Here is a 17,853-nt window from a genome sequence, read left to right on the forward strand (position 1 = left end):
CAGAGATGCAAGCAACCACAAAAGTAACTATAATAATATCTATGGTAATGTGAATATGACTTATATGTCATGACAGTTAATAAAGTAGAAAAGTAGAAACAAGTGCAGCTAAGGTGATAGAATATGACAATGATAATAATTATGGTGGTAAATATGATCAGTGATGAGTAGTGGTGATAACAGCTGTGATACAATGAGATATATTACTGATGATGTTTTTATGGCTACAAATTTTATAATTAAGAAAACTAATGACAGTATAAATGAGTAATAGTGATAATTGCAGCAGGAAGCGTCATGCAGGACCACGGCAGCAGGCACCACCACGATCAGCAGAGACATGAGAGACGACAAAATACAAACAACTCCGGGGAAGAAGTTGAATTAGTAACATGTATTGATGAGACGTGAATGATACAGACAGAGAGGAGAGAAGCTCAGCAACAGGATTATCCCCGTCAGACTAGGCCTACAGCAGCATCATTAAGCAGCACAAAAATCATCTTGTACACGTACACACACACGTACACACGTGCGCGCGCACACACACACACACACACACACACACACGTATACACGTGCGCGCGCACACACACACACACACACACACACACACACACACACACAAAGTTTTACATCAGGACTTCTACAAGGAAACACATAAAAACACATTCCTGGTGTGCATAGCCGAGAAGCTTTAAACCGAGACATTAATCAGTTAGGGAATAGGGATTTTCACATGTTAAGCATTTGCAAATACAGTGCAATGATGAACATGTTGAGATAAGGGATAACACACAGCATGGTGAGTATGTAAGGTCCAGATATAAAAGCACAATTACATCAGTCAAGTACATGTATAATCCAAACATGTTGATATAGGAAGAGTTTATAAATCTTCTTGTCTCCCAAATAGATGCGGATTAGAGTGGAAATCCTTATTTAAATTATATATTTGCTCCATGAAAAATATTTACTGCTAAATATAATTTTATACCTTATAGATACAGCTTGAGGGTAAAATTTGGCTCTCTGACGATTTTCTAATTGATGAGTCTAAAATTGCCCGTAGGTGTGAATGGTTGTCTGTCTCTGTACGTCTCTATGTGCCCTGTGATAGACTGGCGTCCTATCCAGGGTGTACCCCGCCTCACGCCCGATGTCAGCTGGGATTGGCTCCAGCACCCCCGCGACCCCGACCCCGGGATAAGCGGTTGAAGATGAATGAATGAATGAATGATCTGGCCTCCTGTCACTTTGCATATGTGGGCGCCAGGCAAAGCAAGTTGAGTATCCCTTTCTTATTACAGAACTATGAATCATCTCAACAGTGTGTCAGTGTCAAGAAAGAGAATACCTTAACATTATTAAAATATTCTATATTTTCACCCTGTGAGGTAGAGAAACTCTTTGTGTAGTATGTTAAAGCACTTCAAACCATCTTTCTGAAAAGCCAGCCTTTAATATGACCGACAACATTAAGACCGGTTAAATTCAAACTTTCATCATTTTCTGCTCCACATAAATACTATCACCTGAAAGTAGTAGTTACAGAAATAAAGCAGAATTTCATCTTGTGACATTTCTAACACAGTAACATTTTGATATTGCTCATGCTTATCCTTTTTTTTTATAAAAGCAAGAAGATGTGAAGTGAAATGTCCTTATTTTAATTTAGATATTATATTAGGTACAATTATACTCATGAATGTATAATGAACCCATGAATTCAGAAAATACTATCAACACCTGTATCGGAAATACATTAAATGTGGTAAGAGATGACCTTTAAGGTCCTTTTTTTTTGCAGACTTACCATTCATGAAGTTATTGTTCCTCATGGGCTATGAAGCGCTGAAGGCTTATACATAGATGCACGTAAACAATGTTTCCTTTTTATGCTGCAGCACTGCAATAATCAGTGATAGTAAAAACATATCAAACTTTGGTGAAAAACAGTCTTAGGCGTTTTTACTCTGGTAAACAGAATTCAGCGTGGAGAGGTCTCTGGTCTAGATGCGGCCCAGAAAGCCCAGATTGAGGCTTGCAGGGATCTGAATGGTCTCCAGAGCCACAGAGGAGGGTGTGAAGGGAAGTGTGACGGAAAAGATCATCTTGGTGTCCATCATCAAAGTGGATGACTCAACTCGGTCTTTCAAAAGACTCTGAAACAACAAAACAACAACACGATAAATATCCGTACTAAACACGAGTATAAAAAGAGCCCTGCATTTACAAAACCTCTACTCACTTTAATAGTTGTGATGAAACTGGTTGATACTCGCTCTTCAAATTCAATCACCGGGGTGTACAAAGTCAACACTTTTACAATCTGCAAAGAGAAACATACAACAATCAAAGCACTAGCAGCACTGTCACTTCTACCGCTTAAGAAGGAAGAGCATTTACTGATGACGGACCTGTGCTGTGGTGAGGGCAGAACACATGCTGCAAATAGCTTGGGCGTCTGCCTCAGTCTTCTTGTTGATCTGCAGAAGCTGTGCAGCCTGTACGAGAGGCTCCAGAGTCTCCTTGGCGCCGCAGTCTGCCAGGTCCCGCTCAGCCAGCCACTCCTCCAACTGCCAAACATTGTACCTGAAGCAAAGGGGCATTGGAAAAACAATTCAGACTGAACCAAGGTACACACAATAGAGAGGTTTATGTTGTATGAAAAAAGTGCTGCTTGGATGTCAAAGAAAACTATTTACTGTAATTCATACTATATATGCAATATGTCATCCACTGTCCAAAATAATGTTTTTATTTGTTTTTATTATTATAACCAAGTCAGGAGGGCCTGGAAATCTTGAAATCTCATATTTACTTATAAATGTGTGAAGTGGCGATTGAGTATCAGGCAAGCACATTCGGATTACTTCATATTTGGTAATAAAACATAAAAGTGGTTCAAATTATGAATTATTACTGAACATATCAAAATGAAAGTTACCAGCCGCTCTTAAGACATCTCTCTTGACATAAAAACCAGATGTTGTATAAGAATCTTGAGAACAATAGAGTGTGCAAGTTTTTTGACCCATAACGTGAAGGGTTTTACTTATTGCAGTTTATTTTATCTTTTTGCAGCGCACCTGGAGGTTGGCAGGGAGGGCTTCAGGAGATGGGACAAAGAGGCCTATTCTTTGATGAGTTTAAATATAATAAACATAAACAATTTCATGAGTTTTCTGCACCTAATGAAACGTTGACCTTATTCAATAAAAAAAAATAAAACAAAACACTAAACACAGTAACCTTCATTCTTATATAAAAAAACAATTCATATCAATATGGATGCAAAACAAATATTCACACGTATACTGAACAACAGTACATTTCAACAGTTTCCCGTCTATAAAAATAGCTTAAAAATCTGTGTGAGTGTAGGAGTAAGTCAGTTTAAAAAAAAAATCTGAAACAGTTTGATAACAGGCTGGTGCATAAGTCCTAAACAATCTTTTAAAATATTATCTGAAGTTTCTTCAGATCAAAGTATCGTCTCTCTCAGTCAATATAACATGTTAAATGCTGCGTCTGAGATATTGCTTGAGAAAGCTTGCTCGATGTAGGAGTGAGTAAGGACCAACACACATCAATACACTCTCTTCTGACAACAACTGGACAACCATTCTATGCAGTACCTGATCTGCAGGCCTTTACTCCAGGAGCACATGTCCTTCCGCAGCAGCAGGTGGTTGAGTGTGACTGCACAGATGATGTAAAACTGCTGCTTGACCAGCTGTTTAACGAGTTCCAAGTCCATGCCGTGCTGACTCATGGTGTGGTGGAAGTAAGCAAGACGCTGCAGCAGGACTTCCACTGTAATAGCCTGCTCTGGGAAACTGCTGCTTCTCTTCCTCAGGCCTGTTGGTTTGGACCCCAACACACCCTGGATGGTCTCATGCTCCAGCATGCTAGCCACTACGCATAAGAAACAAATTGAGAGAAAATAGATTTCATGTGGTTTTATTATGGTCAGGAGAAGAACACACTGTTAGTTATTATGTACGGTGAGATTATGTCTCCTCACCAATCAGGGGCTGCAGGATTTCCTCCATGCATTTGATGAGCTGGCGGTAAATTTGGATGGCGAGATCACCAAAAACCTGTTGGTACTCTGACAGTTCAAAGTTGGCAAGGCACTGCTCATTCTGTTTGGCAGTGTTGTGCGTTATGAAGACCTACAGTATAAAGAAGTTATAAAGACACCCAGGGTTAATGAAGGGACATGTACAGCTGCAAACATAAAACTGGCATCAAAGCCTTCTCAAGCTTACCTCGTCTCCACTGTACTGCTTCAGACAGTGCATTAGTCGGCACGTGTTTGCCAGCCAGAAAGACACCACTTCAATATCATTTCCTCTCCTCTATAGAAAGTGTAAAGATTAATTCAAGACAAAAGCATCAGTCGCTTTCTTTTAACATATCAAAGTAATATACTACACCTTAATGACCCCCTTGATGCTGCTGATGGTGGAATTGAGAAGAGTGCTGACTCTCTGATCATCATTCACATTGTCTGCATATCGTACGCACATGAAGATAATGTAAGCCGGAAGTCCAGGCGTGAAGCTGACTGCTACACCACGAGGCTTCAGATCTGAGAAGATTACAACATTTCAAAGCAAAATCCACAAATAATGTGACCTTGATCTACGAAAACATTTGCATGCAATTCTAAGAACAGTGTAGAAAATGATTTGCTTGAGCAAAACAGGTTTAACATACCTACGACCAGATTCTTAAGCAGGTGGCTCTCGTCACCCTCCCTGTATTCCAACATGCCCCGGTACTCTTTCTCCTTCCGGGTGATATTCACCGCTCTGACAGGAGCACTTGCCACAGAGGTTTTACTCTTTTGCGGAGCACTCGCTAAACACAACAGAGACACAATATGAGAGATTGCAGGATTGTTGCGGTGCTAAAGTCTACAGTTTAGTGCTGTATGAACACAGTCATGATGTTACCTTCAAAATCTTCAACTTTTTTAATGTAAAGTTTAAGTTGTTTCTTCAACTTGCGCATGGTTTTGTCTTGTTGCTCTTGCTGCTCCATGCGTTCCTACAATTATATAAACATACTAGATTAGTGTGATGGCAACCAAACTTTTCAGTTTTAATTTTTTAATCTGTAGATAGCAATATGGTGAGAAAAGTTTTTGTCCCTGAAAGTCTTAGAAAGTGTTACATCTGAAAAAAAAAACACTTTCTTTACTCTTACGTGTTTTTCATATAACTGTACATTTGTTAACATGCTATTCTTCGCTGATGCAGCATCACAATGTTTCCCCAAAGAACAATACATTTAATCTCATTTGGAAAAAGTAAACTATAAAGAGGGCCCTTTCAAAAGGTACAGATCCAGTATTAAACAAAGATATCCACTGCATTGTGAATATAAGTACACAGTTAAAAGGACTGATAAATGGCAGACTGACAAATCCAGACCAGTGAGCAGACCTACCAGGTTCTCATCGGTGAGCCGTGTGATCTCATGCTTTAGGCTCGCCTCAATACGGGCATCTTCAGGGAGGAGGAGGCTCTGGGCCAGCAGCTTCTGCTGTTGCTCCTTTTCAGCCTTCAACTTCTTCACCTCCTTAAGCAGTTTCTTATTCTCCTCATTGTGAACATGTTCCTGCTCCTTCATCTGACCCTCCAGAAGCCTGGAAGATGGATAGAGAGTACTCAGTTCCATGTGGCACGGTCATTGCTGAATGCACTAAACAACGACAGAATATTATTTCATTACCTATTGGTCTCTTTCAAGCCTTCGTAAGCCAGCCACAGCTCTCCATCTTCATTCAGAGTATGGATGTCAGTGGACCTGAGGAGCATCAGAGAATTAATAACTGTGCCACCTGATGGATATAGAGCAGATAAGAGGGAGCCACATGGTCTTACCTGTCAACATCTTGATACGAGGGAATTTCACTTAGATCTAATTTCACACCTTCCCCAAGCGCAGAGTCCTAGACATCAGTTCATAAATGATAAATTATATTTAGGTACTGTCAGATGTCTGTTGCATTGAATGCAAAAATACTGAATAAAAAAGAATGTAATAATGTAACAGTGTCATTCATTTCCTCACTTTATGTTTAAGAGCCTCTTGGCGGACCATATGTGACCGGAGGAGAAGCACTTCCTCTTTCCGCATCTCCAGCTCGTCATTAGAAGAACTGAGGTGTTCCAGCAGTAGGTTGTAAGGTAGAGAGCCGGGGACAGGGGGCGCCAATTCACTATTCTCATTGGTCAGAGACTTCCTCAGCTCATCAAGATCCTGCTTCAACTTCTTGTTCTCAGACTCCAGTTCTTGCCGCTAAGAAATGTAAACATTTAGAGAAACATAAGCAAGTCAAACATTCATTTTTGTCTCTGCTCACCCTAAAGTTTTACGGTATATTAAAGTGGTTACTCTTGGTGGATATCTCCTTTTGGGGATGTTGGAAGAGATCTTACCTACTATGGACCATCTGTAATGTATCCGACAAAATGTCAAACATGTGCATGACAAAGTCATACCTTCAGTGTTTCCAAGTCCAGCTCTGCTCTGCTAACGGTTCGCTGCTCCTCCACCTCCTTTTAAAAAAAAAATACATATAATGTAAATCATCATTCAACCACAAGGATCAAAGTAGATACCAAATAGCTTACTGACACACAAATCTTCTGTTTTCTATTTATTAATTTCCCCATTAAGAAACAAGTGTTTCAGTCAATACTTTTTCATTTTCTTGCTGAGCTTCTTCTCTCTTATCCAGCTGCTGCCACAGTGATTGTTTTTCCTGCTCCAGATCTTTCACTCTTCTCTGGAGCTTCAGGAGGACCGGCAGGTTCTCCGTCTCCTGGGTCTCATCCTGACAAAACACAGCAAGCATTGATTGATGAACCTCTTCACAAACTAACTTGAATGCTGCACTAATAGGATTATAACACAGGCAAGGCCAGAAAATATCTTCCCACAGCTGTTCCAAGGAATGAGTGACTGACTCATCATCAGTAAAACAGCAGTAAAGTTTGTAGGTGGCACCATCTTTTTCACTATGAAAACTAGAATCTGTTATTTATTTATATAGCACCTTTAAAAACAAAAAGTTTACGAAGTGCTTTGGCAAACAAAGCAGAGACACATGCAGATCAACAAAGCAAGATAAACAGTAGGACGCCTTTAGGGAAACAGTAGAACATATGAAATAAATAAAAGACAATAAAAAGAAATTTCAAAACAGACTTTTTTCACACAACAGCAGCTATTCCTTTATATATAATAGGCCTATAAATATCATGCGCAAAAGAAACATTTTGTGCTGGTATATGTATCAGGCTTAGGCAATTCTGATACTGCACCAGCATACTGTAGTTTTCTGCATTACCTCTGTTTGTATGGAGCTGTCTTCTCCCTCAGTAGAGCCTAAGCTCAGACTAAACTCAGATGAATTGCTGCTGTAGTTGGAGTCTGTCCTCTTGTGACCAGATTTGCTTGAACTCTGGTTATATGTGAAGGAAAAAAACATGTTATAAAACATAAAAATATGTTATAGAAGGAAAAGGAGGCCAGACCTAAATTTGTTCCATCATAATAAACATCATCAAACATTTTTCTCATGTCACATATAATTTGTAAACTGATGCCCTGTTAATATTTTATCTGTTACATGTTGGTGCAGGTAACAGATTTTTGTATCTCTGTTAACTACTGTCACCATGTAAAGGGGTTTACATGGACTTCATAACTTCTTAATTTAAGTGATTTTAGTTTGTGACACCCTCTTGAAAATGTGTTGTTAAAATCCACATCTTAAGTTGTATCAAATGACAAATACTGTTGCAATGTCAACACTGTGACGTCAAATGAAGTGTTCCTCACAATGCTGAGACTCATCTCTTCCTTCAGGTCTCTGTGCCGCTCCTCTAGATGCAGGTGTTCACTCAGCAGACTTTGGTAGCGAGAGCGCTCTTCAGTGAAGTCCTTCTCACGCTGTTTTGCATTCTCAAGATTAGTTTTAACATCTGAAACAAAACACTTTTGTTTTATTTAATAACTCTAAATGCTAAAGGACTTTGAAGGTTTTTGGGTAAACTGCTCTGTACCTGTTAACTGTTGGGCTTGTTCCAGGATTAGTTTGTTCAGGTCATCTTTCTCACTGTTCAACAAGCTGTTCTTCATATTAAGGTCTTCTACCACCTGATTGTGACAGGAAGCAAAATCATCTTAGACTTTATTCCCATTCATCATGGCTTTTGACGTTCTTGAAACTGACAAAAGTGAAGCAAAATAAACTGCGGAATTCATAACATGCCGAAAGGGAAAGTTATACTCCACAGGCCACCATAGATAGGTTGCGGAAACCTAAAAACCTCAATTTAAGACTGCTCCAGTCATTCCAGAACATTTTGGTCAAGCAATCTTAAAGATCAAAAAACACATTAGCAGGATTAAAGCAATAGAACGTGATGAGAGCACATATAAAAACAAACATGCCCACAAAAACATTCATACAGATAAAAATGAACCACAAGATGAAAGACGAGCTGACTGGTGACAAACACTGGGGAAATGAACCAACATCTGCTGTCCAGCTTAGTGGGGAAAATAACAATGTAGAAGTTTTGTATTGTATATGGATTTTAATTAAATGTCATTGAAAGTACTTGTGTATTTCCACCAATGCTATGTCTTCATCCTGCCTGTTATCATTCTATATAATATCTAGAAGATTCTAGTGAAGTTGCCTGGCTGTCAAGTTGGATAAATCTAGATGAAGTAGGCCCACCTGTTGTGTCTGCTCCTTGTAGACCTTTGTCTGCTCTTCCAGGTCTTCTTTCTCTCTGCGGGTGTTTTCCAGCTCGTGTTGAAGGAATGAGAGCTGCTCAAGCAGAGAGGGAAGTGTCACAGCCTTGGCCCTGGCCTCCTGCTCCGATCTACGTAGGATTTCGATCTCTCTCTTCTGTTTTTCTCTCTCCGTAGTCTGGGTCTTCCCCACAACATTCAGCCTCTCACTGAGCTCTCTGTTTTCTTTATGCTGCAGGGGGAGAAACACACACATGCTGGGCATGTGATACGACAACTCCCAATGACCCAATGTTTCTCCAGCTACTGTTTTTTTTCCACATGGTACATTCCAGAGTAAACAACAACCTAAGAAAGACAAAACTAGATTTCAGTATGCACATAGTACTCACCTGCTCATTTATCTTGTGCTGCAACTGCATAATCTTGTTCTCCATGCCAATGTTGAGCTTCTTGATGCGCTCCACAGAGCGTGCCTCCACTTTCAGCTTCTTCAATTCTTTTTTGGCCTTCATGCGACGTACACAGCTCTGCAGTAGGACAATGGCTGCCAGGGCGCGTCTGTACTGCTGTCTACACAGCCAGCCCTTCACCCATTTCTGGATGACAACAGCTTTTTGCTCAAACATCAGCTGTAAAAAAAAAGATAAATATTTAACATCAAGCTTATAAGTGAAATAGTGAAATAAATCGCCACCACAATGTCTCTTTATACTTTGAAACAACTCTGCAGCCAGTGTATATCAGTGGGAAGCAAAAAAGCAAAAATCTAAATTAGTCTAGTAACTGAAGTTATCAGATAAATGTAGTAGAGTAAAAAGTAGAATATTCAAAAACAAAAGCCTCAAACTTGTATTTTAAGGCATATATATACCTTGATATAATGAAACTAACGTCTATGCTTTAAATGATATCATTATATAAATTTTAGACCATACCATACAGCCCTACGGACAAAATAAACAGTTGAGAAACACAGTTACAACTATATAGGCCAGTTTTTTTCTGAAAATACTATATATACAAAATTGTGACTAGTGAGAATGCTGAGTGGCTAGTAACTCTTTAAAACCATTAGCCACAGTGGCTGGTGATCAAAAAAAGATAGTGTCAAGCCCTGATGACATCATCTGACAGGATGCAAATATGAAGCCAGGCTGTTGCCTAGCAATACAGTTCCATTGAAACTGTCTGTATACTTTCAAAACAACATTAAATCTAAAAGTGTAAACGAGGTCAACGTGGTCAGTAGGAATATCATGACTTCACGATAAAGGTTTAGGAAGTGCAGAACAATCAGGTGCACTCTGTGTACTGCTGTTTCACTGACTCGGCAATGTCACTAATGGAACCTGCCACATGCGGGTTTATTTTGAGTGGAGAACTTTTTCATATTACAGTATATTGCCCGGGTCCAGACCTTTGAATCTCATGTTATTGTAACATGTTATTTCAAGAGGCACTTATTCCTGTTTTCTTGGTGGCACCGATTATATCCAGTTTGGTTATTGTATTATTCAACTAAAAAGCTGCTCTATGGGTTGTGTAAACACCCTTTGAAACCATATTCAAACTCCAGAAAACAAACTCAATAATACTATAATATATTGGCTCCTGGAATTATGTCAGTGAAATCAAATTTTGAGTGTAAAATCTTTCAGTAAAGGAATAATAACATATTTGATTCCTCAAGCATCAAGCAATGCATTACCTTATAGTACTGATTTCTAGCCATGTAGGCCCTCAAGACACACTGAATAGTGATAGCCGCAGAGCGCTGCTGCTGGTAGCGTCTTCTGGTCACCCACATACGCACGTTCCGCTGAATGACGACAGCTGCTCTGGTTCTTCGCAGGAACTTAACATAACTGAAACAAAACATGGAAGAAATATGTTTGATCAGCTAGAAGTTGATAGATATGTCTCTGCTGCTGTTTACCGTCTCTACTCACCAGCGTGCGTGGTGACCCCGCACATGTCTCTGTATGGTGATGGCAGAATCCCTCATCCTCAGGTACTTTTTGCGGGCCAGCCAGCAGCGGATAGTCTTCTGAATGCGGACACACGCCAATCGCAGCTTGTCAGAACGCAGCTTCTCCAGGTAAGCCACCTGACCAGCCCTGAAGAAGATTTTGTTTTTGCCAAACTGATACTTGTCCTGGTCCTAAGAACCAAAGAGTATATACATCAGCAAATATAATATATAATATTTCTGTGAAAGTTCAAATTTATTTTTGTAATTGACATTATGGGATTGCTTTTGTGAAATTCAGACAAACCTTTATAAGTTTCTCCAGGAGATTTTTGCAGGTTTGTTTTCTGTCACGAAGCACATCCTTTTGCTTCATGAGGACCCGATACCGTCTAAAGAATTCCTGATAGGTCCATCTGTATTATTCATGTTAATAAGACAAGTTGAATAGATTATTTTTGTAGGTATATGTATTATACACATATAAACTACCCTGGCCCTGTGCTCTGTACCAGATGCTGTTGTTGATATTCTACCTAGATGGGAAGCCTGCTGCAGAGATCCGGATTGTTTCGAGGATGCCACATGCTCGAAGCTGCTGCACTGCCCTCGCAGGATCCATGCTTTATAAAAGATGACATGACAAACACCTGTTACAACAATGAGTGCACTACTCTTTTATCTGTGCTCGTCGCAGATAATCGTATCAAACAGAAGAGTATAATCATGCTCACGTGAATGGAGATTTATCATCATTTGGCTTGATGCAGCGTACATAGTGAGGAGTTGTAGCATTTAGTGTGTCCATCAGCAAATGTAGAGACTGTCGAAACTGAGCAAAAAAGATAAATCCTTGAAAAGTAATTATAGAAATGCATGAATTGTAAAAATGTCCTTAAACATTCAGTTTAAATGTCCAATATCTGATTTGGGATGATAACCACTTTCAACCACAATTTATTTTCTCAAAGGCAATTCAATCCGACCGGCTGAGAAACCATTAAATCAAATATAATCTTCAATAATTTTTTGCACAAAAATGGTTTTTAAACATGCTTTTTCACCACACCATCAAATGTCATGTCACCTGCTTTTAATGCTCTCACCTGCAGTCCAACCGTCTTCTTATTATCCCTCTGAGCCGGACCAGCCCTTCCAGTGACACTAGCACGCTTGTTTGTAGAGCTGGTTGCCTTCTCGTCTTCCTCAAACAGCTTCAGCAGCCAATCCACCTGATGAGATTATTATTCAGATGTCAAAACAACAAGATCATCATTAAACAGCAGATGGCAGTATTTTCAATCTGAAATTCAAAAGTTGGTGTATTTCCTCCAATAGTTGTGGTTGAACAATTGTAGGGTGTGTGCCCAGGGACTTGCAACACAAAATATACTCAAAGTAATTTGCTTTTAGTTGAAGAGGTGTACACACTAGACTCCTGTGACACCCACAAACTAACTATTTGAGAATGACTAATAATTGAAAATATAACTATTTGTAAACCATTTTACCTTGCTCTTTTTCAGCACATTAATCTGCTCCTCGTTGACAGTGTCCTTGTTTTTCTCCAGGAAACCCTCACACTGGTACTCCACCTAGGCACAAAGGACCAGGTCACAAAGTGATCTTTTACTAAAGGTCATATTCATCATTCAAAGTCTGCAGTGGACTGTTGAGTACTGCTCTTATAAACAGAATCATCCAGCATTTGTGATGGAGGCACATAAATATGACTTTTCAAACCGAAGTAGGGAAGTTTGGGCAGCAATAACAATTTCACACTTGACTCTTTTAGTGCTCTTCATTAGAAAACATGAGTCATCCGTCCATCTGCTGACCACTGAGACGTAATGCCACCTCAGCATGACGCATAAAACCATGTTTTACCTTGTCTGCAAAGTGGTGAATGATGAAAGCTCTATTTGATAACCTGGGTTTATCAAAGTGAGCGTTCTGCTTCAGGAGGGTGTTGTACAGTTTCTGGGCCCATGTGTCATCAGAGCCTTTAGGCATCTATGGAAACAGGAAGAGCTGACTCATTCCCTTACTCATAACCTCCAAGCATAGCATGGTGGAGAGAACTCTGGCGGAAAGTAGCTTAACAGAAAAAAAACTGGCATTTTACCTTGCACTCTTCATCCAAAAGGTCCAGAACACCCAGCTTGGCCTCAATGAGATCAATACATGGCTGGTTATCGTCAAAGTCAATCAATGTCCAGGGGATCTCCTCTTTCATGTACTCCTCTTGTTCTAGTTTGAAGACATGCTAAAGGAAGTGAGAGCAAAGGAAATAATGTACATGTAATTTCTTACTACAAAATGAGCGTAATGATCAAGAAAATACACATACCAGGTTGAACTGTTGCTGAAGCTTCTCGTTGGCATAATTGATGCAAAATTGTTCAAAGCTGTTGACATCAAATGTTTCAAATCTAAGGGAAAAATACATGTTAAAAAAATGTAAAACATGTCTGGTCCTCAAGGGGAACATAAATGGAAATACAACAAACATGGAGATGAAAACATACCCGTAAATGTCGAGCACACCAATGAATGAGTGTTGTTTTGCTGCAGACTTTAAGGCATTGTTAATACTGTCCACAATCCAACAGAAGAGTCTGGCATAGATGTGTTTCGCTAGGGCATCCCGGCCATTAACCGCATTCATTTTGGAGACAGACTTGACATAGGTTTCTCTCGTCGTCTTGAGTTTCCTGTGACATAACCAGTGGGCCATTTCTTCACAGGGCACCCCCATTAACTCACAAAACACCATCAGGTGGACATTGTCTGGCTGGAAATACATTAACAATAATAATGTCATACAGGTACAGATCTGCACAGCCTCAATGGAACATATGGACATTAAATTAACCAAAAATAAAAGACAAAATGAATACTCTCTTGTTGTGTTCAGGGGTAATCAGTGTTTACCAGGATGCTGCTTTTGTCCGCTGACTCATCTTTCACACCCACATTGCTAAGATGAAGAATAGCTGCCAGAATTTGGTAAATTGCCATTTGATCATTTTCACGGATTCCTGCAATGAAAACAGGACAATGAAACAATAAATAATATTCCAGAAACAATAATGCCCATGCAACATGATGTAAATTCAAACTTCATTTAAAAATACAACCAGCACTAACCTAACAGTGAGAAAGCCCTCCGGGTATTGCACATCTCTTTGGCATCATCCACTCCATCTATGACTGGGCTCTGACCCTGGTTAGTACAGTGGAAGTCATCGGCGCAACCTTCAAACACAATATAAATATATCGTACTGAGTAGACAAGATAAATCTGTTTTTTTTTTCATTGTTTTTAGCGACTCTTTTACCTAATTTGAAGGCTTTGAACTCTGGTAAATGTGACGAGGCACACAGCTGGTAGAAAATATGATAGTTCCTTTCTTCGTGGGCCTTAAAGTAGTGCAAAGAGAGGCAAGATAGAAAGCCAAATAAATTACACAAGTACTACAAACCGATCAGTAAAATTAATAGTTCTTTCGTATGCATGCAAGCTCATTGCTAAACCCAGGCTTAAACTCGTCCATTTCGATCTTGAAAGTAACCGACAGTTGCTTAACAAAACCCAATGTGTTGCCATCGTTCTGAGTCAAAGGCCATGCAGGCTAAACTGAGTGTGGTTTATCTTGTTTGTTTTTATGTTGCTGAGTTATACATATTACATGTTACATGCACATGAGAGTGTTTTAAATCAATTAACTGCAAGGAGAATCACATCAGATAGAAGGATCAGAAGGGCCACATTCACACGCTGAAGGTAGTCACATGAAGACATGCGAGTCAAAACCATACCAAAACCAATGAAATTTACCTGAAACACAACTCTAGACTTTTCCAGTAAGTAGGTTCTCATGTTAGCCCCAATTATACGATGCTTTTTGTCAAACCCAATCTCAATGTACTTTCCAAAGCGACTGCTGTTGTCATTTCTTGTTGTCTTAGCATTCCCGAGAGCCTTGAAGAAACACACAAAATGCTCTTAGTAACCTTTGTATTTTATATTTGTGTCTTATTTTCCTGCAGTGTTAAATGTTACCTCCATTATGGGACTGGAGGCAAGGACTCTCTCCTCAACGTTGGTCTCACCAGAGGAGCAGCTGACTGTGGCAAAGTAACGCATAGCGTACTTAGCAGAGACAGTTTTGCCAGCTCCCGACTCGCCACTCACTATGATGGACTGGTTTCGTTCATCTCTGTGTGAAAAGACAAAAAAAATGACATACAAACCAAATATCATACACACCAAATATCAGCTAAAACACATTGAGAGCATCAGCATAAAAAGCATAACATTTGCATTTAATTTGTTTTAAAATGTAAAGTAAAATTAATTGTATTTTGAGGATACAAAACCTGGCCATCTGTTTGTAGGCTTCCTCTGCTACTGCAAATATATGGGGGTCCATGTCCCCCATGTTCTGCCCACTATAGGCATTGATGATGTCAGCTTCATAGATGGGTAGGCTCTCATAAGGATTGATGGCAACCAGGACTATTCCTAAATACCACAAGGAGAAAAATTGTCACTCTATTAAAACAGCATTGACATGTTATGTGACATTAATTCAAATGAATGAACCCTGAATGTAGTTGTTTTGTGAGCAATATTTATCCCAAATTCATGTAATACATCTCAGTGTGTGTTCCTTTAAGAGCAGCCTGCTCCACCACAATAATCAGCATGATGTACTGTAGATTATCTCAAGAGCGTACGGCGAGCAGGGCTCCAAAGTCTACGGTGACAGTGATAGTGTGAGTCAGGGGAGATGAAGCTCATTACCACAGTACGTGTAAATCAACTTGGAGTCGATAAAGCGCACTTTAAGATTGTGCAGCACTGCAGGCTCGTGGAGGTAGCTGAGAGCTGTGAGGTCATTTTCCCCCACCAGGATGTTAGGGTTTCTTAGTGGCGGCAGGTTATTGTTGCGCGGGTCTATTTTGTGTTCCACCTCCTGGAAAGACACAAAAAGTTAGCTATAACTACCCACAGTGTGAGACTAAAGATAAAAAGTTGCTTTTGTTTTAGAAAAATCGCAAGAAAAACGGTAAAGACAACCAGTGAAAGGACACAAAAACAAGTACAAATATACAGTTAAACAATTAAATCTAAGCATCAGTTGTACTTCATGCTAAAGCTAACTAGCACCACTCTGCTCGGCTTGTTCGTGTTCACTCATGATAATAGTGTGGCCTTATTTCCATACCTGAAGAGCATGTCCAAACTCGACCTCAGAGCTGCAGGTAGCAACAGCGCTGAGTGAAAAATGTACTCTTCATACATTTTCATCTATCAGTCCACCTATTTTGAACCCACACTTACTGCTCATATCCAGAGTTTTGCGGAGGCTCATACAGACGCACAAGGTGTTTGTCTTGTCTGGGAATCTGTGTGCATTTACCAAACACCACAGCTGCCTGGAGTAATCCCACAGCACGCCAAGATTTATGAGGCTTCATTGCCAGTGTTCTTGCAGAGAAATGTGTTCATGGCTTTCTGACAGAACATCACACACCCATTTCCACCTCAGTGCTTCGATCTGTGTGTGTGTGTGTGTGTGTGTGTGTGTAGGTGTGTGTGTGTGTGTGTGTGTGTGTGTGTGTGTGTGTGTGTGTGTGTGTGTGTGTGTGTGTGTGTGTGTGTGTGTGTGTCTGTGTGTGTCATTTGCCTGTCTCACCGTGCCATCATCCAGCTGCAGAGTCAGCTTCAGGTCGCCAGGAGTGTAATCTTTGACAAGCTCTGCTGACTTCCACACTTCCCCTGCATCTGGCAGCCATACACGGGCATACTGGTGATGGACACAGGGGGTCAGAGCCATTCAACCGCTACACTTACAGTAATATACAATATTTTTACAAAACTACAGCAAAAACATCAGTGACACGTATCTGTGGAAAATAGCAGGGAAGCTAACCTGAAGTCACCAGACAGCAGTCATGCGTATAATGTGGATGGATACGGGGTATTTGAAGTGACAGATTTTTTTAATAAGCAATACCTTAATATTGAAATACCCTTGTAACACCTCTAAGAGCCAGTCTCTTAGACCACCATCTCGACAGATATATTAACTAGCATAACTGTAGCTAGAGAAAACCGTTGAAAGAGCTGGAGAAATCTAGATATAACTTATGCCTACCTTGGCGTAAAGTTCAGAGGCTGCCATCTCTGACAGGTCGCTCAGTGAGCTTTCAGAAACTCTCTCTGCCCGCAGAGAAAAGATAACACATTTTCTTTACTCCCAGAGTGGAAAAAGTGAACTTTTCTGAGCTCCAGTCCTGGTCTCGGTGCACTCTCCCTCTCTCCCTCTGTGTGTGTGTGTGATGAGGGGAGAGTAACAGTTGTCAGTCAGCTGCGCGTGCACCGACCAACACGTTTTTTTTTGCTCTCGTGCATCTCTTGCATGCCTCCCAGTGGCCGGACAAGCTCGTCTCCATAGAAATAGAATACAGCCACCCATGGGAACGAACGTGACAACAGAGCCGCCATCTTGGTACGGGGTAGCGCTGCTTTTAAATGAACGAACGTCAATAGAAGCCAGGGTGACACGGAATTCAAATCATCACAAATCAACACATTTGAGAGGCGGGTAAAATGATAGAGAAGCGCTTTTTGTCGTCGTCGTCGTCGTCGTCGTTGTTGTTGTTGCTATATACTGAAGGGCATTTGGATGATTTGTAGAGAACTATAGACAATGTACACAATATATTTTACAAGCAATTTGTATACAAGCAATATATATATATATATATATATATATATATATATATATATATATATATATATATATATATATATATATATACATGTTTTTACATTATTACGAAAGATGAACAGCCATTACCTGCTTATTTGGAAAAAGAACAAGACAGGGTAGGTCTTTACACACATACATTGTATAAGTTTGGTTAAATAACTATTGATAATGAACTAGCTACACAATATTTACAATATATACACCTGATTGCAATATTTACAGTATTTAGTATACTTGCAACAACACTACTTTGCAGTTTCTTCATCAAATTCTTGCTCTGTTGTTGGAGAGAGAGTTCGTAACAAA

General features: G+C 39.9%; 1 protein-coding gene across 1 annotated transcript; it reads right to left on the minus strand.

Moving 5' to 3' along the window:
* Positions 1-1,160: 1,160 nt before the first annotated feature.
* LOC310948834 (unconventional myosin-Va-like) lies at positions 1,161-17,085 on the minus strand. The gene is made up of 40 exons (XM_083916092.1): positions 16,930-17,085; positions 16,468-16,578; positions 15,573-15,744; positions 15,146-15,290; positions 14,829-14,985; positions 14,604-14,747; positions 14,104-14,185; positions 13,913-14,020; positions 13,697-13,803; positions 13,291-13,556; positions 13,113-13,194; positions 12,888-13,028; positions 12,650-12,775; positions 12,274-12,357; positions 11,869-11,994; positions 11,497-11,594; positions 11,299-11,385; positions 11,070-11,178; positions 10,743-10,954; positions 10,502-10,658; positions 9,183-9,422; positions 8,774-9,022; positions 8,091-8,184; positions 7,867-8,009; positions 7,373-7,486; positions 6,722-6,856; positions 6,522-6,578; positions 6,091-6,318; positions 5,901-5,968; positions 5,749-5,823; positions 5,464-5,662; positions 4,968-5,061; positions 4,729-4,872; positions 4,446-4,600; positions 4,278-4,367; positions 4,031-4,181; positions 3,642-3,921; positions 2,421-2,595; positions 2,252-2,332; positions 1,161-2,165 (listed from the first exon to the last, which is right to left on the minus strand). Exons 1-40 carry the CDS (start codon positions 16,954-16,956, stop codon positions 2,013-2,015), a joined length of 5,466 nt encoding a protein of 1,821 aa, XP_083772218.1. The 5' UTR covers positions 16,957-17,085; the 3' UTR covers positions 1,161-2,012.
* Positions 17,086-17,853: the final 768 nt, after the last annotated feature.

Source organism: Echiichthys vipera (assembly GCF_963691815.1).
Source record: "Echiichthys vipera genome assembly, chromosome: 7".
Classification (NCBI taxonomy): domain Eukaryota; kingdom Metazoa; phylum Chordata; class Actinopteri; order Perciformes; family Trachinidae; genus Echiichthys; species Echiichthys vipera.

Coding starts and splice junctions, on each gene's coding strand:
- LOC310948834 (XM_083916092.1), bottom strand. CDS start 16,956: ATGGCAGCCTCTGAACTTTACGCCAAG. Junction 15,291..15,572: donor GTTGATTTACACGTACTGTG/GTAATGAGCTTC, acceptor TGTGGTATTTAG/GAATAGTCCTGGTTGCCATC. Junction 6,857..7,372: donor ACAGCTCCATACAAACAGAG/GTAATGCAGAAA, acceptor GTGTTTTGTCAG/GATGAGACCCAGGAGACGGA.